This window comes from Apostichopus japonicus, chromosome 16 (assembly GCF_037975245.1).
Source record: "Apostichopus japonicus isolate 1M-3 chromosome 16, ASM3797524v1, whole genome shotgun sequence".
NCBI lineage: Eukaryota > Metazoa > Echinodermata > Holothuroidea > Aspidochirotida > Stichopodidae > Apostichopus > Apostichopus japonicus.
The window spans coordinates 12,262,464-12,285,667 of NC_092576.1; the positions used below are offsets into that span (position 1 = coordinate 12,262,464).

The following is a 23,204-nucleotide window of genomic DNA, read 5'->3' on the forward strand; positions in this document are numbered from 1 at the left end:
AAACTTCACTTGCAAGCAACGGAAAGTTAACTTTTTAGTCAGAGGGCGGCACGTGGTTTGGGGCGAGTCTTCAATGCCTTTCAACCAAATTTTACCGCCTCAATCTTTACTCCAAAAACTAAAATCATTTGAGGTTGAATGGGTTTCCTGCAAAAACATAAAATCATATTTAGCCTATGTCTGTGAAAAAATAAAACAAGTTTCCTATGCTTTACTTTTATCCCTTATCCCTCTAGTGTTGAAAGTACAAACTTTTAATTGACTCATTTAAGGTAGTTTTATAGATTTGAAGAGAAAAAAAAACCGCTCACCAAAATAGCAATTAAAGACGTTGATGTAAAAAAGTACAAATTGAGATGCATTGAGAATAAAAACAAAAAAAAGTCCAGACAACCGAGGCCCTAAAAACGGAAAAGGTTAGCCTCCACAAAGATCTAACAATGGTATAAATTCCTTCATGTTCAAGAGAGGGTTTTCTGCTGGAACTCATGCGAGGTTTCCGGCTAGAATATTTCCATTTACGACCTGAAAATCGTAGCTTGGTTCACGGCTGCCCAATATAGCTCTGCCACCTATCTACTCCATGCTCTCTTTTCATCAAAATCAGTTTTTTGAAAGATCATCAACAATATGGTAGCTCTCATTGGTTAACTTACTTCTTTGGTGCTTCTCGGCCTTTTGGCTAAGATCATGTGTAGTATATGTTCCCTTTCGAGGGGAATGGTGATGCACACCCGACGATGATCACACAGTCACAGTCCCGATGCAAGAGGACTGGCGTTGAGAGCGGATCAGTCGTTCGGTAGTTTGGTTTTCGTACCCAGATTCTTTCCTAGACGATTTTTTTCTCAAAAAGGACTTCTTTGGTGCTTCAGGGCGGTAAGTTTATCTTGGAAAAAACGTCATTCTAACTAGACTATGACGAGGTCTTTGGTCATTTGGTCTGCCATCTCTATTGGCCCTCTCAACACTAGGATTATCTATCCCTACCTTCTCAAGCACAGACTTAGCCAATTCTATAGGATTCTCATTATCGGTACTGTGGAAGCCCACTATTCTCAGATTATCCAGTGTTACGTGAAAGACGCTCTTGGATAATTCAATGAAACGGATTGTTGTTGAATTTTCTTACCGAACTGGCTCCAAAGACTTAATGCTATTATTCCGGAGTTTGTCTCTTTCTTCCAAACAGTTCAACTGTTGGAAATCATGCTCGGCTCGTTTTATAACTCGTCAAGTCTCTGTAGAATATCTCGGCCAATCCGTTTTCAAGGAGGATTCCACTATGGACTGTAGTGTATGTAACTGTGAACCTATGTAACTGTGAACGTCGTCACTGGAACCGTCAATAGAGCTAGGCTGTACAGTTGTATATATGCTGTTGTACGTTGCGACCGCCTATACTCCCTTGAGAAAAAGGAAGAGTGGTTTGATCTTTCGGTCTATTTTTTAATTCCTTTAGTCCGAGGCGGCATGGTGATAAAAAAGTCCAAACCGTTGATCAGTTCTATATGATTATAAAAATTAAAATATATGGGATCTTATGCAGTCGCCATTTTTTGAACCAGTCAAGTCCAGGGAGCTTAGTTGACATGTATCGCGGGCTATACGGTTGTTAGATGGGAAATAATATCATTTTTATTTTGTTTGTTTTTGTTTGTTTGCGAGACATCAATAATATCAAATTGGATGAACATAAACATTTGTGGCGAAAACTGGGTGTGAACAGCTCATTAACTCTCCGTCGACTTTTACAGAAGATATAATAAACTGTCCGACGTAAGCTGACTGTGGCAGCGAGGGAATTTTTAATGTTATAGTCAGTTTATAACGAGAATTCCGCGAGTTATAGAATTTATCACAGTTTGTGGAAAAGGGCCATTTGAAAAAGAAAACATGAAACAAGAAATTAAAGGAAAACAGATTTTTTTAACTGGTGAGTAACTTTAGGTTTTTAAATTGTAACTGTTCCAAGATAGGCATATATATAGGCATATATAGGACTAAACTGTTCTAAAGAGGCCATGGCGTATGAGGATAAACTCTGCAAGAGCAGTCTGTTATAAAATTTATATGTTTGGAATTGTTTGCTACCTAGAAAATGAAGAATATCCAACCTCGAGCAATCAAATTGACGTCATATCATTTAAATATGGTTTAATTAATTGTTATTATATTCCTCTTTTTTTCTAATAAATATGTATATATGTATATATATATATATATATATATATATATATAGGCTATATATATAGGCTATATATAGGCTATATATAGGCTATACATATATAGGCTATATATATAGGCTATATATATATAAATATATATATATATATATTTTCCAACGATTTTCATTTATATATATATATTTATATATATATATATATATATATATATATATATATATATATATATATATATATTTATATATATATATATATATATATATATATATATATATATATATATATATATATATATATTTATATATATCAATATATAACAGAATTGGTGGATCGGATCTTGCTACTTAAAAAGTTTCACGCCGTAGCGATCTTCAGGCAAGTGATAGACTGAAGCCTAGTACCCCCTATGTGTAAACATGTATGTTAAGGCTTTTTTCTAGTACGGTTGAGTGATCTTAAGTGTCTGCATTTAGATATTAGTTCTGTTCGCTTGTTGAGAATTCTTTCCTTTTCAGAGTGTGCGTTGATGATTGCGAGTTTCTCCTCCAGGCACAGGCTGCATTGTGTGGTGCCGCTAAGTAGGGTGTTGGAATGCTTGAGAATTGACCACTCAATTTCGTAATCTTCCCCTTTATCCTTCAAGTACCAAATAAATTTGGATAGTTCTGTTTCCTTGGCGTAGGTTTTGTGTGATTTCGTGTGATTGTTATACCTTAACTTGAATGGGCCACCGCACATGCCGATGTATGAGTTGGTAGTGTCACTGTGATGAACTTCTGCCTTGTACACAATTGCGGCGGATAAGCATTTCCCTGCCAGAGGGCAGTCACTTGGGCTCCTGCAATTGCATTCTTTTGTAGGGTTTGGGGGGTTGGCCATTGCGAGGTTCCTTGAGTTGTGTGCTGTTATTATTGACTTGATGTTGTTCATGCAGCTATAACTGATTTTGACATTGTTACGGTTGAATGATTTTGTGATATCTGTGCGATGGGGGGAAGTGCTTTGAAATGAGCCTCAGGAAAGATCCTCCAACGTTGCTTTTAACATTTTAACTGTAGGGTGGGTTAAACCAGATCGTATTTCGATGGCGGCGCTTTTGTTTGGCTGGTTGGTGTTGTGCGGTTTCTGTGTATGTGATCTCTTCGTTGTAGCCGCTGGCCTTCATGGCTTCAGTGTAGGTGGGGGAGGCGCTGTCAAAAGCACGCTTGCTAGATGATAGTTCAGGGGGTACTAGGCTTCAGTCTATCACTTGCCTGAAGATCGCTACGGCGTGAAACTTTAAGTAGCAAGATCCGATCCACCAATTTTGTGATAAATAAAGCTCTACCCTGTGTATCGAGCACTTTTTCGACCAGAGGTGACATATTGTGTTATATATATATATATATATATATATATATATATATATATATTTATATAGTTATAACGATATCTTTATAACGCTAACTTTATACACATACTATAGTTGTAGCTAGGCTAGGCAAGCCATAGCCTAACGTTCATGGGTCAATGTCAGTGAAATGCCAAAGCCTACAGACGTGGGTTAGCCTGTCTACCAATGACATCCTAAGATTGGTGTATTTGTGAAGTTAAAAGCCGCATTTTAATGTCTTGGTACCTTGAAACGGTCGTTAAATGTGTCATATGATTACATAGATATACTGTTACAACAGTAGACTAAGTAACAGTTCTAGCCGCAACGAACCTAGCGAAACAACGTTTTATTTGATAAACCTATGGTCAATATTTCATTTTGCTTTCCATTCCCGTGTACACATTTCCGTAGAACTGGCTCTTATTTCTATACCATTTATTTTAGTTTTTAATTACATGAATTTCTTACAAATTTTACAAATTAATTGTGTACTTCATTGTCTCACAAATTTGATATTCTACCTACAATAGCAGTGTAAGTTTTGGGTGAGCTATTGGTCTTCAAATTGCTGCCAACGACAAACCTGTAGTAGCTTCTAAATGATGTTAGTCCTTTGCTCAGAGACGTAGCCATGAATTTGAAGGAGGAGGGGGAGGGGGGGGGAGCAGAATTTTAAAAGAGGCACTTCTCAAAAAGGGAGCATTATTACACTTAAAGAAGCACCATGATGTACAAAGAAATGTTTTGCCCAAATGGGCCCAAATGCCTCTCAAATGCCTCTCACGTTATATAGGAAATAACCAATAATAAGGGTATTGTATTACGTAGCAGACGAACTATAAGAGGAAAGATTGAGAAGGTTCGCTTAGCTTCCTTCAAAAAGGAATGTTTTAATGATATTTCTTGCTTTTAGAGAAATTTTATATTTAGGGGTACTCTAAGGGGCTGAGGGGGGGGGGCGGAGCGATCACTTCCATTGCTTCCCCTGGCTAGACGTCCCCGCTAGTGCAACATATAACAAACGACAGCCGAATTGAAGTGACCAATGGTATCATGCAGATATCACCACCAAGGGGACGCCAACACCAAGTTCAGATAATAAATAACACGTCCAGGTCAAATCACTTCATTTTTCCAATAAATTTACATTTGAAAATGTCATAGAGTCTGTTGTACTGCTTAATTTCTAGCAGAAGACAGCGCTCCTCAAAATTGCACAATCGCAAGTTTCATATCGCCAATAGAAAACTTATTCCAGGCAAGGGTTTGAACCGGGAAATTTCTCAAGTGGTGATGGCGGAAGGGGGGAGGGGGTACACCTCCCCCTTTTTCCCTTCCTCAGGTCGACATAACAGCTTAGCCCCCACCACCACAAATAAAGACAACATGATGGTGTTACCCCTATACTAATCTTTATTTTTCATTAGTGAAGCTGGAACAATGCATTCAATTTCTGGTTTTGTTACAGGGGTGCTGTTGTTGTCAATTACACTTTTCTACATATTTACTGACGATGACGTAGTGTATGTTACAGATGGTATGTGTAGTTTTCTTCTATGTTCTTTCTTCCTTATATTTTCATGCATTTCAGATCGTTGTGATATATCTTAACTATATAACGGTCGCTCGCTACCTTAATTAAGCGTTAATTAAAGAAAAATGATTAACATCTGGACTATTTAAATGCAGTAAAGAACGTTGTGTACTAGGAGATTTGACAGTCTAATGCAACTGACGGTGTATACATGGGTTAACTTCTCACTACGTACCGTAATTTCAGCAGGTTATTGTGTGCAAATTGTAGTTATATCTATAGCATGCGTGCAATTTATCCGTGAAAGCTTAATGCGCGCAGCGAAATTTATTTACGCGCTGATAAACTTGCTAATTTGCTATTCTTACGCAACAGTACATGCTTAGGGAGAAGCGCGTTCGAATTTGCACAATTTGCATTGCAAGGACAAAAGGTGTTTGTGTATTGATTGCTGGATAAAACATATGAAAAAATAAGTTTTATTTACATATAGAACATATGGCATCTGATGCACATACGAGCAAACTCTTCTTTGGACTTTCCAAAATTTGAACTTTCCCCCTTCAACCTCTGATCTGAAGCGCGCGTGAAACGATCAATTTGGAATTAGTGTTTACAAAATTAAGGTTAAAATGGTGAGAAACTTTCCTTGAGCTATCATAAAATTGATTTAAAGAATCTTTATCTTTTAGAAAAGTTTATGTATAAAACTAATTGTAAGCAACATATGCGTTTGATATCAGATGGCATATCTGGATATCTTTATTTGAAGTTTAATGATTTATTTGTTGTTGTTGATAATATTGAATAATGATCATATATTGTATATGTTATTATGAATTGTACATTGTTTGGACTCTTGATGGAAGGATAATAAAAAAAAAATATATATAAAAAATAAATTGGACTTAGTGTATAATTCTAGTGAGTGCAACATTTCACAACACTAGTGTACAATTGTGGCTCTTAACTTCGTGGCATTGACTGGACAGGACCGGTCTACATAAGATTCCAAGAATAACTATAGTAATAAGTTCAATATAAATAAGGGGTTAATCAACGGTCTAGCGTGCGTTACTCACAGGATTAATGCACGATCGGGGATAATGCAAGCGATGCACGAGGGCGGAGCCCGAGTGCATCCAGCGATAGCATTAACACCCGGAGTGCATTAATCATGTGAGTAACGCACGCTAGACCGTTGATTAACCCCGTTCATTCATACACTACCATTTGTGTGGGGGAAAAATCATAAAACAAAACATTTTTGGTTACATACAACCAAAGATTTATTAAAGTGATGCCCCGTAATTTTACCGTGCGTTACTCACAGGATTAACCACGGTCAGCTGACCTGAATGGACCAATAGGATTTAGGAATCTTTACTAAGTATGAATGAACCTTAATTTAAGACGTTTTCACTTTTGCTTGTGGAGTACCGTCATTTCATCATGTATCGTACACTCTAACATCTGGACATTATATTTGAAATAAGTAAAATTAGACGGATTTCCGCAACGGTACTGGCCTATATCGGTTATGGTAGGCTAGCCTTTCGCCTGACTGTATGTGTATAATGCGCGTACCATATTGTACGTATAACACTACATATTGAAGCAATCAGTCAACCGTGGCTAGATAACCAACGTACAGTACTTCGTCCAATTGTATCCAGTGTGTTAGCCTGTTAACAATGACACTAGCGTATATGAGGGTGACGGTGTCACAGTATGTTAGCACCAATCAAAATAGATCTTAGAAAGGTTTGGGTTTCAGCCAATCGCTGCCAAGCACCCCTAAGCAAGATGTCTGCGCCCATAGATGAAAACAAAGTGCAAAGCGTAGACGAGAAGAATGACGACTTCCAGCCCGACTTCAAGCGTGTATAGTTAAGTTGAAGGAGCATAGAAATGGCGAGCGGTCGATTCGGGCGCTTTGGAAGTGATGAAGAAGTCTGAATTTCGATATAGCCTACCTATTACTAGTAGTAGGCATAGTATTAACTAGTTCTACTAGTACTACTACTACAGTACTAGGCGTAACTGTATGTTAGGAGTGTAACTGTGTTAGCCTTACTTACTGCAAACTGTACTGCCAGTGTCATGCACGGCCATTCACTCTGGTCTTTTAATAATTATTAGTACCCTAGGGCCTAGGATCAATACTTAGTTTTGTACTGGTGGATCTAAGGGGGAGGGGCATCGCGCTTACCCAAAGGCGATTCACAATATGTCTAATGCCCCATTGTTTGTCCTATGTACACTGTATAACAATGTGCAGCTTATTGTCTGCAATTTTGAAAAATATAATATTATTATCAAGTACTCACACCACATGTTATTCAGCACTTACATAATTATCATATTTCTGCCACCTAATCATACATTTAATCAAGAAGAATTTTATACTAGTGACTAATAATTAGTAAACAATGTTAAAATAAATAACAAATGTTTTCATTAAAACGCTATAGAAATATGCCCTTTGCAAATGATCACAGGTGACATATGTTCTGTACATTTATTGACAGATCTATTTAGTCATGCAAAAAAAGGTTTTTTCACTGTGAAAAGGTATTTGTTGTGACATGAAATAGTTATCCTTCAGCAGGGTTCATATTATGTTATTTTCTGAACATTGCAGTAAATGAACCCACCCATTGTATGTTAAACATTCTGTGGTTTCAGTCAGTCTGGACAGTCAATTAACATTTCCTTGCTGTCAAGGGAGTATGCAATTACCTCTTTGTTTAATTAACAAGAAATATCATGTTGCATTGTGCCTGGATCAAACACAACAGCAAACTTAAATTTATGTGCATTTTGTGTATGGCATTTTGTAGTTTTGGTTCCTTGCTGAAAGCAAAGGAACCTTTGTAGTCAGGTCAGTGTGGGTGTGTGCATGTGTGTATGTGTGTGACACTTAAGTTTGTATGCACGATAACTCAACAAGGGCTATGATTGATCAATGCTATATTTGGTGGGTGGGTGGGTGGTCCATAATTAGTTGATAAAAATATTGATTTTGGTGCTCATATCATGAATATTAATGAGGTCACAGGGATAAACCTACAGTAGACAACCATAAGTCACAGTTTCATCAAAGGTGAGTGTGTTATTGATAGGTAGCTTACACATGGTGATGTGCGTTGCAATTGATAACGTGTGTATTTATGAGGAGGTGTGGCTTTGTAAGGCAATTAATGATCTTGCTTCATCATTACATACTTGGAGTGTTCCTGTTAATCAATGAGCAGCAGCAGGAACCATGAAATGTTTTCATTCTGGTTGACAGTACCTTGCTATGCCAAATGTATCTTGGAAATACCATAGCTGGTTGCAGGGGCGGGATTTGAGTTGTGAAAGTGGGGGGGGGGGGCAAACCTGCCAGCAAGACTATCTAAGCGGAGCGCCACCATCGGTTGGCGCGGAGCGTACAAGAAATTTTTGGGCTTTACAAACCCTCCAGATGGCCGGAAACGGCACTTCCCGAGTGCTCTAAGCTGCATGTACCGATCCTTGAAATATGGATCTCATGTCTGCAATTGTATCTAGATAGTTAATTATCGTTTAAAAATTTGAAGAGGATTGATAGTAGAACATATGGTCAGATGGTGATGTACAACTTTTGTTATACGTCACTATCTAAGCGTCGAAATTTTCGATGAAATTTACCCTTAGATCGGTAAAATTAACACCCATATAGGCTTTAAATTGCATTTAAACAATTAATGAACGTGTGTTAATTTAGGGAGGACGGATAGAAGAACTTATATGGGGATGTACAACTGAAGCTTATACGTCACTATTTAGGCGGTGCACCACCATCAGTTGGCGCGGTGCGTCGAAATTTAAGCAAAAAGGAAATCCTAGATCAGCAAAAATGACACCTCTGGTAACAATAAATCGCATCTAGACAGTTCTTTCCCCCTAAAATTATTAGTATATTGTGCATTGGACCGATCAAGAATATGTTCAGCACCCACTTCGAAATTCTCCCTGCGGTCCCCACTTCTTGGAGCACTTGGCAAATATTGGGGGCTGAACATACCTAACCCCCCCCCCACTCTTTTCATGGGGGATAAGCCCCTCAAGTCCACCGGTTCTGTCGCCACTGAAGTCGAGGCGGGTGACTTTTTGGATTTTACAATGCGACTAGGTGCAACATGGAGCAATATCGGTTACGAGTCATTTCATAGTACTGGCTGAGATTTTAAAAGTGAAATTATAACCTGGCAGTAAACAATGGACTTAATGTGTTACTGTGTTAGTGCCAATTTGTAATTCACATTATTCGATTTGCATGCATCATTCCAGGATTTCGAGCAGTAAAGATACTACATCGGCATTGCCATTGCATATTGTTGAATGACACGGGGGGGGGGGGGGTCATGTGTCAGTGTATTGAATTTAATTATTGATATACCCAATATGCAAATCTGGCTTTCGTAAATCGTTTCTCTGGATTAAGTTATTCAACGCATTCAGTAGAGCAGCAACGTTGAAAATCAATTCCTGAAGCTAGAACTGTAGCACATGCCGCGGATTCATCACATGCAGAATTGAATCGCTAGTGTGTTAGCTCCAGGATTCGTAACCTGTGCTGCGAACCATGTGCCAGCTCCAGCTCCAGTTATTCTGCATGCTACATGTTACGATGTTAAAAACAAATTCGACTTAGATTCGAAACAAATAGGCCTATTTGATAGAGCTGTTGTGGCGGAATAACTTCGATTAGGGTTGTGCACATTTGTCTGCAAAAACGACAAAAAAGTGAACTAAGGTCTGGGAAAAAGTGGGGGGGCAAATGCCCCCTCTTGCCCCCCCCGTAATCCCGCCCATGGCTGGTTGTGTTTCATATGTTAATAAGTATGTGTGCTTTGTGCTTGCTTATTTCTACTTACGATCTAGTTGCTGGGAAAAGCAGCGATTTGTTTTGTTATTCTAGTGTAGTGTAGTATGTAGTTATATCCCCATCATATTACTTTAAACATTTGCGTCCATGCCTCTTTGTCTTAAGAGTAATACTTACTTCCTGTCCAAGACTTATTCACCCTACACCCACATCATATTTGTAGAAGCCCCCTTTGTCTTAATTCCATGAACTATTCATGCTTTACACCAGATGACAACCTGTTGCATCTCATGTGTATTACAAATGTGGTTAGTCATACCAATCTCCTATGTGCCTTATTAATTGTAAGTAAAAGACTCTGTGACCAAGAGTTTATGTCACATAGAGTTTATCGCCCCCTCACATGAAGTTGTAATTACTTAAATACTGTAGTTTTTTAATATGTAAAAGACTAAGATTCCAGACTTCAGGGAGTGTAGAACTTTCAGATCGGTCCAGCAATAAAGCTCGTATTCTACAATTACATCTATGTCTGGAGTTTCTCTTTATATGTTGCTCATTATACATATTTAATAACGGAGCCCAAACTAATTGAGCCGGAGCACCCCAACGTAACACTAGTGATATCATACAGTAGCATATATTTGTGGTGAATAAATGCAATACTTTAATCTGCTGACATTGCAACAAGAGGACTGTACTTGGTGATTTCAATAAACTCAAGTTGTAATTGATAATGGTATTTGATTGTTTATTTCATTAGCTATTATTGACAGATGAATGAAACTCCCCATTCCTGACATTATTATTATTACGGAAGGGACAGAAATCTTGTCATGGTGCTCTAGAGCAAAAAATAATTTAAAATTATTAGATGAACCCAATTGCCTGTGATGCCATAACATCATTTGATGTTGTAACAACTATGTCACAAAGCTATTGCATTCTTTGGACACGGTCACTAGCAAACCATGATGCTGTCACATTGAATATTCAGATAAGGTGACAACAATTCAGTCTGCTATAATCCCAACTCCTGATTGCTAAATGAGTGCTAAATTGGATTAAAGGGATTGATGCCACGGCATGTCACAAGAAAGTCGAAGACTAAGTGTTATGAAGAAAAAGTTGTACTTTATTATTTTTTGAAGGAAAAGAAAACTTACATATTGATCTTTGAAGTGTTAACACTGGGAAGGTGGGAGGGGGGGTCCATTGCAACCAGCCTTCACACTAACTCCGTCAGCGTGTCTACCGCATACTGAGCAGAACATTTTGGGTGTGTCTCCCCCCCCCCCCTCCGCCCACCATGACTATCTCTCTAGGGAGGCTGATTTATGTATAACATTTCCACTTTTCCCCCTCCCCCATACCCAAGTGTTTTCGTAGGGAAATCTCTAAAAGTTGCACCTACAACAGCACTCCTAATGCTAAACAACAGCCCGATCATTTAAGTTTGGAAAAGGCAATGGTCAGGCAAAACTCTTCTCATGCAGTATACTACTGCAAGGGGAGTGGGGGGGGGGGCTCAATAACCTCTCATAGGTTGGTCTGATAGGATAAAACATCTCAACAATCTTACATTAATGCAAACAAAGAGGTATACATGGCTCTGAATGTAAGTAGAACATAAATAAACTCTAAATGTAAGCTAACAAGAGCGCCCTCTGTTAATATAAGTGTTCTTTGGCCACATTCGCTTGCCATTTTAACCACGAGTCATTTTAAATCGGGCAAAGACTATAAACAATAGGGAGTCCCATCTGTGGTCTTGTACCAACAACATAAGTTCTAAGTCAACGTGGCCTCCCACTGTGGAGTAGCCATCATTCAATTGTTAGGGGGGGGGCAAGATTTTTCTTAAGGGGGAAACCCCGTGATGGTTGATGGTAGGAATTACCAAGAAATATATGTATTAATGGGCACCTCGTCTGCACAAATACACATCCAATGGTTCAGTGGAACATGACACACTTTCACTTAATTTACCTCTATTGCAAAGACAGTCGTCGTGGTTTCTGCTTAATTCCGCACATTATGAAAAGGATACAATGAATAAATTAGCTACTCTAATTCACTACATGCCCAGATTTCCACACAAACAAGTTTCACTAGGCCTATAGGACCTATATACGTGCAGTGAAAATTCTCCACGAGTGGCATCATTGGTCTCTGTAAATACACATGGGTTGCTAGCGTTAGTTTGTAATGGTTATACAACCGGCCAAATTATTGGCGCTTATTTTGTAGGACGATATTGATCAACGGTCTCCGCATGTGGGTATGATGAAGGCCCAAAATGTATAATACGTCGGTCTGATTACCAAGTTCTGACCTTACATCAAGTATGAACATGAGCTCTGAGGTATGAATACTTGTGATTAGAACTCGAAAAAATGTAAAATGAAGTGTTTTGAATACATCACTGGATTTCATTGGGGGGGGGGGGGGGGGCAAGACTGTAGCACAAAGCAAATTTGAAAAAAAACTGGCTCCCTCTTAATATTTTGGACATGCCATTCTCCTGTGATTCTGTGACGTTATCACACTCGTTTGGAAGGTGGGGAAGTTTCCTATAGAAACTATTAGTTCTGTAAGTTTCTTTCGATTTTTAGCCTCAGTTTGAAAATATGGCCAGTTTAGCACTTTAACCATTTTTAACTTCTAAACCAGAAATGGTATAAGCATCGGTCTCGAATATTTTTGGGAACTAGTGACACACTAAGCTATAAAATTAGAAGATCGGACCCCCCCCCCTTCAAAGACTCCCCCACTCTTACGGAATAACTTTGAGAAAACACATGTATTGGACTATATAGGCTACAAAACATGTGCATTATTGTGTATAGCTGATCATGTGAGGGTTTATATAGAAGCACTCCTTCCTTCCGCAAATTGCTCTCATCTGTTATTGGTATATTTCGAATCAGCCTGCTGAACTTAGGTCCGGTAGTTAGCTATTCAAACATTTTACATCACTGCTCATTTATTAGCAGTGCTGATGGGGTATTTTTCTTTATTATTCACTTTTCTTAAAGGATGAGTACATCATTTACAAAAGGGAAATGAGCAGCATAGTAATGAGCAAATAAGAAACCAGAAAGTCACAGATTGAGTGAATCCAGTGGCGGAGATTTCTTGTCAGAAGTGGGGGGGGGGGGGGTTGCAGGCCATTGATGAAATAAAAATTCATAACTGCTGGCTCACTATCTAAGTGGAGCGCCACCATAAGTTGGCACGAAGTGCACAAGAATTTTTTGGCAAATATTGCCTCCCAGATTGCAGTAAATGGCACTGCCCAGGCCTTGAAAAGCTGCATTTAACCAGGGGCGTATGCAGGATTTTCTAACCCGGGGGCGCGTATTACTATCTAAGCGGAGCGCCACCATTGGTTGGCGCGCAGCGTACAAGCAAATTTCTGGTTTTGGTACCCCCCAGATCACCGGAAATGGCACTTCTCGGGCGTGAAACTGACAAACCATATGTACACTTTTGCCTGAGAACCAAGTTTTTTTCCAAATACTTTTTTTTCTCATCTATAACCTTTTTGAAGATTGTCACCAGTCACACACCATGTTCGACTTCATCACATATCCTGTGGATCATTGCTTTTGTAGGTGATTCTTCATCGCGGCCCACAACATCCGTCAGCCCCACTGTTCAGAATTTGAAAATTCACAATTCTCGTGAATAAATTCACTTCAAAACATACCCATAATGTTGCACAAAATATCATCTTTGGACAACCGTTATAGAAAAACCTCCTTCAAACCCTAACAGACGGGTCAAAATTGCACGAGTATGATGAAGTATGATGAAGAATGTTGGTTAGGGAATTTTCGAAAATTCAGACGGCTACTAAAAAATTTCGTTGAAGGAAATAAATATTTTACCAGATATTTCCGAAACCGAACACTACACACATCGACAGTTTTGAGCATGGGCGCAGATCAGTCTTGGATAATGGTGGGGACGCGTGTCTGTTCTATGACACTATCTAAGCGGATGGCGACCATGGGTTCGCGCGTAGCGTACGATTTTTTGGGGCAAATATACCTCCAAGATCGCCGGAAATAACACTTCCCAGACCTAATGATGCTCCTAAACCTCCTTAAGTTTTAGATCTCATGGCTTAGAAATTTAGTTTAGAGAAATACATGGGCGTCTGCAGAAAGAAAATCAGGGGACAAATAATCCAAGTAGACTTTTGTATATACGATGGGTCTGGGATCCTCTCCCAGAAAACAAATATAGACTGCCGCAAATGCGATTTCCGTCCTATATTTAACAACTGTGGATAAAATACAATAAAATGAGAACTGCTGCATGTCATTTGCACAATGCTGGATCAAACTGCGCCAAAGTTCAATACAGGGGAACTTGAAATGCAGCTATTGGTCAAGACAAATTGGTGGGGACACGGTATATCATGTCCCCACTACTGAAAAAGTTGGTGGTGACGCGTCCCGCTGTCCTCACAAGGATCTGCGCCCATGGTTTGGAGGCTGTTTATCGTGGAACGCCATTTTCATGCTCACTGATATGATGTGATATCTGCTGTTTGCTTTACAAATTGGAATAATTTGTCACTGTTCCTCTTTCTCTTCCCGTTTTCTTGCCGTATTTTCTACTCCATCCTTTTCTCCTTTTCTCTCTTTCTTCTATTTCTTTTCCTTCCTTCACCTCGTTGAAGTTGGCAAGTGTATACAGCTCCAAAGCTATTCAACAGCAACAAAACGTTATTTTGCGTATGTCTGTTGTGGGGTGAAGTTAGCGCTATGAGCTACAAGTTCCAATGCGCAAGGTGGGGGAAAGGGGCTAGAAATAATGTGTGGGTCAATTCTAACTCGGTTTTCGGTCGTTAATTGTTGATGTAGCCTAACAGGTAAAAGGTTGAAATGACTTTAACAATTTCAAATTTAATAATTTGATTTATTATGCCATTTGGAGCACATAACATAGGCTATAACTGAACATTACTGGCAAAAACTAGGGGGGTTGATTGTGTTGGCCAACCCCCCTCCTCAAAAAGTGGGGGGGTTAAACCCCCCCCCCCCCCCCCCCAATCCCCCCTGTTTCTCCGCCACTGAGTGAATCCTTGCCCATAGGAGAAATTTTGTTAGGGCTTCGATTTCAACTTGAGAGATTTGGATATATCATGTTTGTAGGTTATTCACAGTTTGGGCTGTATTGACCTTCACCAAAACAATAGGGTTCTTCTAACAATAAGAATGATGAGGATGACAATGACGATAATCATAATAAAAGTAATAATAGTAAAAACAACAACAACAATAATAATAACAACAATAAGAATGACGATGAATAATAATAATAATAAAAGGCATTTATACATTAAGTTGCCCATGGATTGGCGTACCTGAAACTCTCGACCCGCCCACCCTCCCCCACCTCACCCCTCCGCTTTTCTTAATGGATGTGTGCAAGTTATCATGGTTCACTATTTCACTCAACAAATACTGGAGGTCTTTACTATACAAACTGTTCTCAGAAATTGTTGAGGAACACAAAAGATGACTAAATGTCCCAGTTAGGAAATTTCCTCGAAGTTTGTAATAAAAAAAAGTTTAAGAATTTTGACCAAAGGTGACCATATTTGAATATCTAGCATAGTTGGAACCAATTTAGTATACCTTTTAGAGGAACCCCACCTGGAATTAGTGATTTACTTGAAACACTCTCAATGCTTACTGTATCTACTTTCTTTACCGGGCCTCTATATTGCACAAAACATTTTACTCATGTACTTTTTCCTTGCAAGAATATAAAGAAATTCCAAGAGACCTTTACATAGCCACAGGAACAGTGACACCAATTTATGTGTTCATTATGCTGTCCCCAATTCCCACCCCACTCACTTCCTCACATATTGTCATTTTGCAATATATTATCAAGAGATAATTGCTATTGCAGTTGAAGTCTCCTTTTTACTGGACACTGCCTTGATATACCAATCTATATGAGATCAACCTCACCTTCTAGTTTACAGACACACTCACTATGCACAACATAAACTCAACAGTATGTGGATATGAATCCAATTATTCATAAAGTACCTGCACTTTTTGAGGTAATGTTCCTCCATAGGCTTATGTATGCTGTGTCCACCACTTTCCATTTACCAGTTTCAGTATTAAACACTTCTGGGGTGGTACAGTGCCCTAAAATGGACAAAACTTAGACAGATAATATATGTGATTCAGTGACTAATGCATGTCCTTAATGGAAAACTGGGGAACACAGAATAGCAAATACTAAGGGAGAAATTATGGAGATCATTATACAAGATGAACATTGTTCATGATAACTTTATCTGGGGTGGTGGGTTGCAAAGTTAAGCACAAATGGAATACAAGTGAAAATATGGGTTTATTTCCAGTCATCTAATGGTGCTTATGAACACATTGGCAATGGCTTTACAAGAGGTGCTCAAAATCATCCATTGTTAGCTCAGCCATGCCAACATGCTGTAATATTTGCATAGTTCAACAATTTGTTTCTCATGAGAAATGTATGCCTACAGTATGTGTGTAATAAAAATTTCTTTTGTGTAAACATATGGGCCTACAGAGCATCCCAGTGGGAAACTTCAGGTCCACTAACTACAGACATTTCCATACACATGGCTTTTGGTGGATAACCAGTTTGCTGAAAGCTGTTCTTCTCTTTATATATTAGTTATCTGTTCCAGTAGCTCCAAAGTATGAGAAGGCAACATCCAAACATGCTTCCTTTTAACAGTCTTTGTCGTTGTTTAATCTGAAGTTAGCTGCCGAGCTAACAACTCATTTTGAGTCTTTCATTGGAACACCAGTGGATGGTCTATAATGAAGTCATGATTATTTTAAGATTACCCCTACCATTTACATTTGCTGTGTAGAGTGATGGACACTAGAAAGCGAGATTATCACAGAGAAAATTCCTATGTAGACATTGTGAGGAAATTCAACGAGAGCTTTGCCACTGAAAATGCCTGTAATTCCTTTTGTTACAAGTCTCACGATGGTGCCGAATACTTGACCTTCTTTTTGGAAACTGTTTGGCTGTATGATATCTGTTGATGGAATTGAACCACCTGCTGAATGAATTCTGCATCACCAGAACAGATTATATAATGGCCTAACAAGTTCCAAAAAGAAAGAAATCAATTTGGTCTATGTTTCTAGCACCTGGAACTTTAAAACTGAAGTCCAATTTTGGAGTTGAATGTCAAAAAACAAATCATGTAGGGAATGAAACTTTGGAGAACCATGAATGTATGAATATGATGAATCAGTCATGGATGTGGAGTATATCTCCACTATATGGAAAATACATTGCATTCCACACAGCCCACAGATTTTAAGAAGACTTCATCAGGGGAAGAATAATCTTGTGCAACCTGTAAAAATGTTTTTTTGCAGACAATGTTATTAATGGCCAATCACAATTTCAACGAATATCATAACACGTACAGGCCTATTGAAGTTCAATGAGTTTACACAGTTGGAGACCATTGCATTTCAATATCTGAATCAGACCATTGTTTGTCTTCAAATCTATCATATTTCTGAAATATCATGGGAAAAAGGAATAATTAATATCCCCTTATTTGAACAAACGTAGGACTGGAGAAGAAACTTAGGTACAATTATAGAATACAGGGCCATTCATTAACTCTTCCCAGCATCCGGATGCGCGGATGCGCGGTGTGTCTGTACATGTCCGTACACGTATGTCGCCCTCTAAAATTCCATCACGTATTTCATTTTGACTCCGCATCCGCGCATCCGCGCATCCGCGCATCCGCGCATCCGCGCATCCGCGCATCCGCGCATCCGGGAAAAAGGAATAATTAATATCCCCTTATTTGAACAAACGTAGGACTGGAGAAGAAACTTAGGTACAATTATAGAATACAGGGCCATTCATTAACTCTTCCCAGCATCCGGATGCGCGGATGCGCGGTGTGTCTGTACATGTCCGTACACGTATGTCGCCCTCTAAAATTCCATCACGTATTTCATTTTGACTCCGCATCCGCGCATCCGCGCATCCGCGCATCCGCGCATCCGCGCATCCGCGCATCCGCGCATCCGCGCATCCGCGCATCCGCGCATCCGCGCATCCGCGCATCCGCGCATCCGCGCATCCGCGCATCCGCGCATCCGCGCATCCGCGCATCCGCGCATCCGCGCATCCGCGCATCCGCGCATCCGCGCATCCGCGCATCCGCGCATCCGCGCATCCGCGCATCCGCGCATCCGCGCATCCGCGCATCCGCGCATCCGCGCATCCGCGCATCCGCGCATCCGCGCATCCGCGCATCCGCGCATCCGCGCATCCGCGCATCCGCGCATCCGCGCATCCGCGCATCCGCGCATCCGCGCATCCGCGCATCCGCGCATCCGCGCATCCGCGCATCCGCGCATCCGCGCATCCGCGCATCCGCGCATCCGCGCATCCGCGCATCCGCGCATCCGCGCATCCGCGCATCCGCGCATCCGCGCATCCGCGCATCCGCGCATCCGCGCATCCGCGCATCCGCGCATCCGCGCATCCGCGCATCCGCGCATCCGCGCATCCGCGCATCCGCGCATCCGCGCATCCGCGCATCCGCGCATCCGCGCATCCGCGCATCCGCGCATCCGCGCATCCGCGCATCCGCGCATCCGCGCATCCGCGCATCCGCGCATCCGCGCATCCGCGCATCCGCGCATCCGCGCATCCGCGCATCCGCGCATCCGCGCATCCGCGCATCCGCGCATCCGCGCATCCGCGCATCCGCGCATCCGCGCATCCGCGCATCCGCGCATCCGCGCATCCGCGCATCCGCGCATCCGCGCATCCGCGCATCCGCGCATCCGCGCATCCGCGCATCCGCGCATCCGCGCATCCGCGCATCCGCGCATCCGCGCATCCGCGCATCCGCGCATCCGCGCATCCGCGCATCCGCGCATCCGCGCATCCGCGCATCCGCGCATCCGCGCATCCGCGCATCCGCGCATCCGCGCATCCGCGCATCCGCGCATCCGCGCATCCGCGCATCCGCGCATCCGCGCATCCGCGCATCCGCGCATCCGCGCATCCGCGCATCCGCGCATCCGCGCATCCGCGCATCCGCGCATCCGCGCATCCGCGCATCCGCGCATCCGCGCATCCGCGCATCCGCGCATCCGCGCATCCGCGCATCCGCGCATCCGCGCATCCGCGCATCCGCGCATCCGCGCATCCGCGCATCCGCGCATCCGCGCATCCGCGCATCCGCGCATCCGCGCATCCGCGCATCCGCGCATCCACCCGGGAGTACTAGGAATGGACTTAAATAATTTTCGAAAGTTTCCCCATATACCATCACGTATTTCATTTTGACTCCCTCTAATTTCCATCACGTATTTCATTTTATCACGTATTTCATTTTGACTCCGCATCCGCGCATCCGCGCATCCACCCCGGGAGTACTAGGAATTGACTTAAATAATTTTCGAAAAAGTTTCGACATATACCATCACGTATTTCCAATACTGAAAGTTCCGAATGTACGAAGATATTCCACATCAATAGTGTGTCGTTCTTAAAAGGCATCCGTACATGTGTGACGCCCTCTAAAATTCTACCACAGAAGTACTAGCAAAAGACTTAGCAAATTTTTGACTCCGCATCCACGCATCCGCGCATCCACTCAAAAAGAAAAAACTGGGACTTTGACATTTTTTACTCACATACGTACTGGGGTGAGACTGAGCATCCGCGCATCCGGATGCTCAGATAGTATCATCGAGTGGCCCTGTATTCTATAATTACTCCGAAACTTATATAGCCTAGGCCCCCTAGACCTACCTGCCTGGAAGATCCACACGAATCTTCAACACGTCCCTCATCATGAGTTTCGTTTTCAGATAATTAGGTACAGGTGCCATACGAGCTGTAAACGTTACATTAAGTGTTAGGCCTTTGCCTATTTAATTATTAGGGCCTAGCCTACTCCAGTCTCACGTCTCTTTCAGTGTGTAACTTGAAGTTGAATCATATGGCCGAATTGTCAGGTAACGCAATAACGTTATTCTGTGAAAATCCGACCACTTTTACTTGGTAGTCCTCAGCACAGTCACCGGGCACACATGCATTGCGTTCATATCAAAAATAGGAACTGAAGGCTTCACTTTGGTTGTTCAGCGTAAGTATAGGCCTTGGCTATTACTAACGTAAGTCCATGTACACCACTGAAACCGGGATCGGCATAAGTTTACACAAGGGCGCAGACATGTTGTTTATCCAGGAAATGCCTGCGATTGGCTGAAACCCTAAATCTTTTCTGAGATCTATTTTGATTGGTGCTAACATTCTGTGACAACGTCGTAGTGATATAGCCGGTCGTTTCTACTTTCCTGCGAGCCCCATCGATCCTCTTCTCATAGCTCTCTTCCACCCTTTTTTTCTTCACACCTTTCTGTCTTTGTCTTCAGTGTATTCCCTACCCCATTCCCTTAATCCTCTCTTAGTCCCTCCTCTGTTTATCTCCTACCTCTCCTCGTCCCCTGTTGGTTTCTTTCTTTCTTCTCTCCATCCCTTGTCTACTAATCCCCTTAAATCTGTCTCTTTGTGTTCTTCATGCTCATTAACCTGTCTGTAGTCTGTGCATGATTCTGTCCCTTCTGTTACTGTTACTTGTCATTTAGCCTTTGAAGAAAATCCTGCTAGGAAAGAAACGTCTATGTAGAAATCGTAGGCCTATAGTCTTCGTTTCATTTCAATGTATTTTGAAGATCTAGCTACTACTAGAATCGAAACTACAATGACGCCTCCCCTATCTTTTATACTTTTACATCCTTAGGCTATGCCTATTTTGTTGTGTTTAGACGATAAGCAAAAGGGGTAATATTGTTCTCATTTCACTGTGTTTAATTCACATCAGATAGCATATTATAAGACTGTCATATTTCTCTTCGACTTCTTTCGGTGCGAAAGTACCAAGATACAGACTTGCTGGCGGAGGGAGGAATGTACCTTCTACGGGTGATATTTTGCCGATAAGACTCAGAGCCAGCGGAGCCGTACTTGGAAAACGTATGTGTGGATGTGGCCGATGTTACAACGTGAGGGTAACGTTTAATGCTACGGGTTATTTATCGACTAATATAGAAAGCCTTAATTCTACAAGAAATGAGGAAGGATTATTCAACGCCACTGACTATGCCTCGTACTTCGATCTAAAGCTCAGAGGAAGTGATATTATTTTAGCAACAATCGTTTCGGACACTGACAGAAATCTCGATATCTTGGAAACCCTACATGTGGAAAGTGAGGGTACGTATGACATATCGTTAACACTAATCTACGATAGGATGTCTTCGGCGTATGGTCTGGATGCTATACAAATGCCCGAACTAAACTGTCCATTGTGCTTTCCTAACAGGACCTGTCATATAGCATTACCTGTAAGTCACATTATGATACCAAATGAAAACAAACTGACGAGAAGATTCCAGTGGACACCAGTTCCGCGAAATAGCATTGATCTTCATCCAAATGTTTCTCTAGTTACAACCGAAGAGAACACGAAATACGTTTTTACTTACGGTGATAATAAATGGACCGAGAGATATTTCTTATGTGAAGAATGCAATATCTCGAGAGCTCTGGAAAGTTGTTTCAAAAATAACAAAGTCGTTATAGATGGAGATTCCCATTTGCAGAAAGCTGCTGTCGTACTCGAACCACTCTTTAGTGATAATGGGTGGCAAATAAAGGCCGACGGAAGGGGTGTATATTTTAATGAAGCAGCCACTTTTGGTGAGGAATACCTTCAACGAAAACTTGAACCACATTTCGTTCCTGGTTTAATGTTAGTCGGTCTCGAGGATGGAACGTATGACCAGTTGCAAGAGCAAGAAAGATACGACACGTGGGTCATCAATACAGGTCACTGGGATTTCAGAGATATAACATTAGCGGAATACATTCAAAGAGTCGAATTACTTTTTGAAAAATTTGATCGATTTCGAAAAAAGTTCGGTACCAAATTAGTTTGGAATGGAACCCCTCCATATTCGTATAATAACCATGGATGGAAGGATCTTGAACAGAGAACGAATATCAAGATCGCTCTTGCTGATGTTACGATCAAAACGTTGTGTGTAAAGTACAACGTCACGTTTGTACCTTTCTTCGAGCTTGCATATCCATTTTATAAGTTGTCGTGTGACTCGCATCACTATGTTTGTCCAGGCGAATTTTGTCCAATTGGAGCAGCTCAGCTAGATTTACTGCTACGAACAGTCTGCATGTGATCATAAAATATATTAACCTATCTTTGTCCCTCCACTGTTTATCTCCTACCTCTCCTCTTCCCCTGTTGGTTTCTTTCTTTCTTCTCTCCATCCCTTGTCTACTAATCCCCTTACATCTATCTCTTTGTGTTCACCATGCTCATTAACCTGTCTGTATTCTGTGCGTGTTTTTGTCCCTTCTGTTACTGTTACAAGTTGTCATTTAGCCTTTGAAGAAGATCCTGCTAGGATCGAAACGTCAGGCCAACTTACTTTTACACATCATAAAATATAGTAAGCTTTAGGGACACTCGATACACACAGTTACTACTGTAAATCTTAAAGTTGTGTACCTAAAGTAAAAACTGGATCGTGCTATAAATCGGTAGCATGTGCTATTAGGATTACAGTAAGAACTGAGGATATGTGTTATTCCAACAAAACTTAGTTGTTTGGGATTTGTTGGAATTACACATATCCTCAGTTCTTACTGTAAACCTAATAGCACATGCTACCGATTTATCAGCACAATCCAGTATTTAATGTGGTACAAAAAATTAAGATTAACAGTAGTTACTGTAATCTCTGTGTGAATCGGCTGTTAGGGAACGCAGTGGCGGAGCTAGGGGTATTGGTCAGGGGGGGGGGCGAGAATGGTCTGTAGGGGCGCTTTCGACACTATCTAAGCGGAGCGCCACCACAAGTTGGCGCGGAGCGTACACAAATTTTTTGAGTAAAGATACTCCCTAGATCGCCAGAAATGACCCTTTCCGGGCCTAGCTAATTTGCAGATAAACGAAGAATAAATAGGTGTCATCGCCTTTTTGTCAGAAAATTACACCAACAAAATGTAACAAATGTCAATAGGTATTTGAGAGCGCAATAAAGAAAAAGTCAATAATCGCGAATAAGTAAAAAGTGGTAAAAAGCTGAAAAGGGCGCCAGCAGTCCATTTGAGTCCGTCGGGGGGGGGGGCATCCGCCCC

General features: G+C 41.3%; 2 protein-coding genes across 3 annotated transcripts in view; both read left to right on the forward strand.

The window, feature by feature from the left end:
- LOC139983148 (dnaJ homolog subfamily C member 25-like) overlaps positions 1–23,204 on the forward strand; it is a 376,890-nt gene that overhangs the window by 179,403 nt on the left and 174,283 nt on the right. The gene's annotated exons all lie outside the window — the stretch shown is intronic.
- Positions 1,050–22,549, forward strand: LOC139982783 (uncharacterized). 2 transcript variants are annotated; one of them, XM_071995876.1, is made up of 3 exons: positions 1,052–1,936; positions 5,030–5,098; positions 20,919–22,549. In XM_071995876.1, the coding sequence occupies exons 1-3, from the start codon at positions 1,897–1,899 to the stop codon at positions 22,238–22,240; spliced, it is 1,431 nt and encodes a 476-aa protein (XP_071851977.1). In that variant the 5' UTR covers positions 1,052–1,896; the 3' UTR covers positions 22,241–22,549. The 2 variants fall into 2 exon arrangements, with proteins under 2 accessions (XP_071851978.1, XP_071851977.1); XM_071995877.1 differs by lacking the exon at positions 5,030–5,098 and having other exon boundaries at positions 1,050–1,936.